The sequence below is a fragment of the Electrophorus electricus genome, chromosome 1, assembly GCF_041902795.1.
Source record: "Electrophorus electricus isolate QZ-2024a chromosome 1, ASM4190279v1, whole genome shotgun sequence".
In the NCBI taxonomy this organism is placed as follows: Eukaryota; Metazoa; Chordata; class Actinopteri; order Gymnotiformes; family Gymnotidae; genus Electrophorus; species Electrophorus electricus.
Window position 1 is genome coordinate 22,240,635 of NC_137497.1, and position 3,086 is coordinate 22,243,720.

At 40.8% G+C, this 3,086-nt stretch overlaps 1 protein-coding gene across 1 annotated transcript in view; it reads right to left on the minus strand.

Annotated features, from left to right (window-relative positions):
- Positions 1-1,424: 1,424 nt before the first annotated feature.
- Positions 1,425-3,086, minus strand: part of LOC145657472 (NACHT, LRR and PYD domains-containing protein 3-like) — a 69,786-nt gene continuing 68,124 nt past the window's right edge. Inside the window, exon 16 of the mRNA XM_081712321.1 lies at positions 1,425-3,086. This exon is cut by the window's right edge and continues 500 nt beyond it. Coding sequence (XP_081568447.1) covers positions 3,051-3,086 — 36 coding nt within the window. The 3' untranslated portion in view covers positions 1,425-3,050.

The window sequence follows — 3,086 nt, forward strand, 5'->3', positions numbered from 1 at the left end:
AGAGAGAGAGAGCGAGAGAGAGAGAGAAACGAGAGGGAGGGCTGCATGGGACTACGGATGTAGGGAGAGAGAGGGAGGGGACCAGAACTCCAGATGGAGAAGTGGAGACTCTCTCCCTCCATTCAGAGTCTGTCACAGTGTGGCCCTCCTTCCCTCTCTCTCTCTCTCTCTCTCTCTCTCTCTATCTCTCCCTCCATCAGGAGTCTGGGTCCCCGTGTGACCCTCCCTCTCTCTCTCTCTCTCTCTCTCCCTCCCTCTCTCCCTCCATCAGCAGTCTGGGTCCCAGTGTGCATCTCCCTCTCTCTTGCCAAAGCTTTGATAAAGACATTAACACTAACAACAGATGACAACAACAATATTATAACCGCTTACAATATTAGTAACAACAACAATAATAATAGAACTACAACACACCCAATACCAATACCAATAATAATACCAATAATTATAATAATACCAATAATAATAATAATAATAATAATAATAATACCAATACCACTAATAATAATAATACCAATAACAATAATAATAATGATAATAATAACAATAACAATAACAACAGTAACAACAACAATAATAATGTCTCTGTGTCTCTGGTATGTGACTTGGTCCCTCACTGTCCCTCAGACTGTGGCAGGAGTGAACGTACAGCGCTGCCAGTGTGCTAGACTCTTTATGTTCACCAACAACATACGGCAGCTTCTCCTCATCAGGGAGATTTTTAAACTCAGGGAATACGTGACTAATTTTCTTAAAGAATTTAGTTCTAATCTGTCTAAATGTTGTACATTCATTCAGAAAGTGCATCTTTGTCTGGGTCTTATAGTCCAGGCACTGCTGACACAGTCTCTGCTCTTCAGGTAAACAGCACTGTTTATGTCTGCTGGTCTCTATGGCCAGGCGGTGGTCACTGAGTCTGTACTTGGTCAGGGTGGACCTCAGTTTTGGATCAGACTGTTCTTAGGTAATCTACCACGCTGTACCTTTGATTTAGGGCCAGATAACATTTTGATTGAGTTTCCCAATAAGTGATGTTGTTTGTAATTCTGGTGATTCTGATTGGGTTTGCTGTTATTTTCTGGTCCTCAGCATGTGTAGTGTTAGTGTGTGTTAGTGTAGTGTTACTGTGTTAATGCTGAACTGTATTTCCGGACCAGCTGAGTGAGGGCACTGTTCTCTTTGCTCAGCTCTTGGTACTCCAGACCTTTAGAATGATATAAGTTTGGAATTTAACTGCCCTTGTTTCTGTCTTTATTATTAATAGATCTCTGCCCAGCTCTGCCCCGTATGCTTTGTTTGTGGTGTTCCTGTGCACCTTTAATGATGTTGCTCCACTTAAGAATACAATCATTAGGGACAAAAAATGAGTACATTGGTATAATGATCACATGCACAATTTAAATCAAAACACTCTCCTCACATGATGCAGAAAAGATGGTCCATGCATTTATTACATCAAGATTGGACTACTGTAATGCAATAATATCTGGCGGTAACATTAAGCACTCCAAGTGGATACAAAACAAAAGGTTTTTATTGGCTCCCAGTGCTCCAGTGCAAAAGAAAAACCACATCCCATCAAAAACATACAAAAATGTTCAAAAAAGGAAAGTTTAGCATTTACAGGAATAAAAGTCCAGCAATCAAAAATTCTCCAATATCAATCAACTTCAAAACATCACTCTTGAATTTTCCCTTAAAAACTTAAATATGGAAAAACAGCAAATGAGGTGATGTCACTTCCTATCTTTGGGCAGGCATATTCTCCATAAAAGTCCCCTTTAACACACTACGGTTTCTTTTCCCTCCAAAACAACATGGAAGTCTCTCCACAAAAATAATAACAGGTAAGTTATTTTTCTCTTAATCTACTTTTGTTTTACCTACTTCAATCAAATATACAGACTTTTCTGGCTAGATAAACATTATACTTAAACTCTAGTAACATATTATAAGAATAATATTTCATCTCAAATACTTACAATACATTTCTATAATACATTTCACTCATACTGTGTACAACATCTGTATCTGTGTCACTCCAACACTCAGAAAACAGAATGAAAAACCTTTCAGTTTCCAAAGATTTCCACCTTTAATGTGTAGATTTGTACAGAGTTTAACACAGTGAGGTTATGATTCCACAGCATGTGTAACTTGTAGAACAGTATTTATGTCATATGTACAGAAATCAACTGCAGCTCAGTCCTTTATTGGAGCATCATTTATTGTATGTGTGTGAGAGAGGGAGAGGTTTAGAGTGTCTGTGTGAGTGGTTGTGCGTGGGTGTGTGTGGGTGTGTGTGTGTGAAAGAGTGAGAGGTATAGAGTGTTTGACAGAGAGAGATGTGTAGCGTGTATGTGTGAGAAAGAAGTGTAGTGTGTGTAAGAGTGTGTGTGAGAGAGGTGTGTGTGTGTGTGTATGTGTATGAGAGAAAGATACAGGTGTATTTTGTGTGTGTGTGTGTGTGTGTGTGTGTGTGAGAGAGAGAGGCGTTTTGTGTGTGTGTGTGTGTGTGTGTGCGCGTGCATATGTTTGTGTAAGACGTGTGTGTGTGTGTGTGTGTGTGTGTGTGTGTGTGTGTGCGCGTGCATACGTTTGTGTAAGAGACTTGTAGTGTGTGTGTGTGTCACAGAGATGTACTGTGTGTGGGTGTGTGAGAGAGGTGTGTGTTCGTGTGTGTGTATGACAGACAGGTGTAGTGTGTGTAAGAGACAGAGAAAGATGTGTACCATGTATGTGAGAAAGAAGTGTAGTGTGTGTGAGAGAGAGGTGTCTGTGTATGTGAGTGTGTGTGTGTGTGTGTGCATACATTTGCGTAAGAGACTTGTAGTGTGTTCGTGTGTGTGAGAGAGAGAGAGAGAGAGAGAGAGAGAGAGAGAGAGAGAGACAGGTATATTATGTGTGTGTATGTGAGAGGCTGTGTGTGTGTGTGTGTGTGTGTGTGTGTGTGTGTGTGTTTTATACTCAGCAGGCATGTGTGTATGATGTCCACCAGTTGTGTGTTTCCCTGCAGACTCAGGTGTTCCTCCAGGACACAGGAGGCTATTCTAGCTCACACACACACACTGAGGAGTCAGAATCCC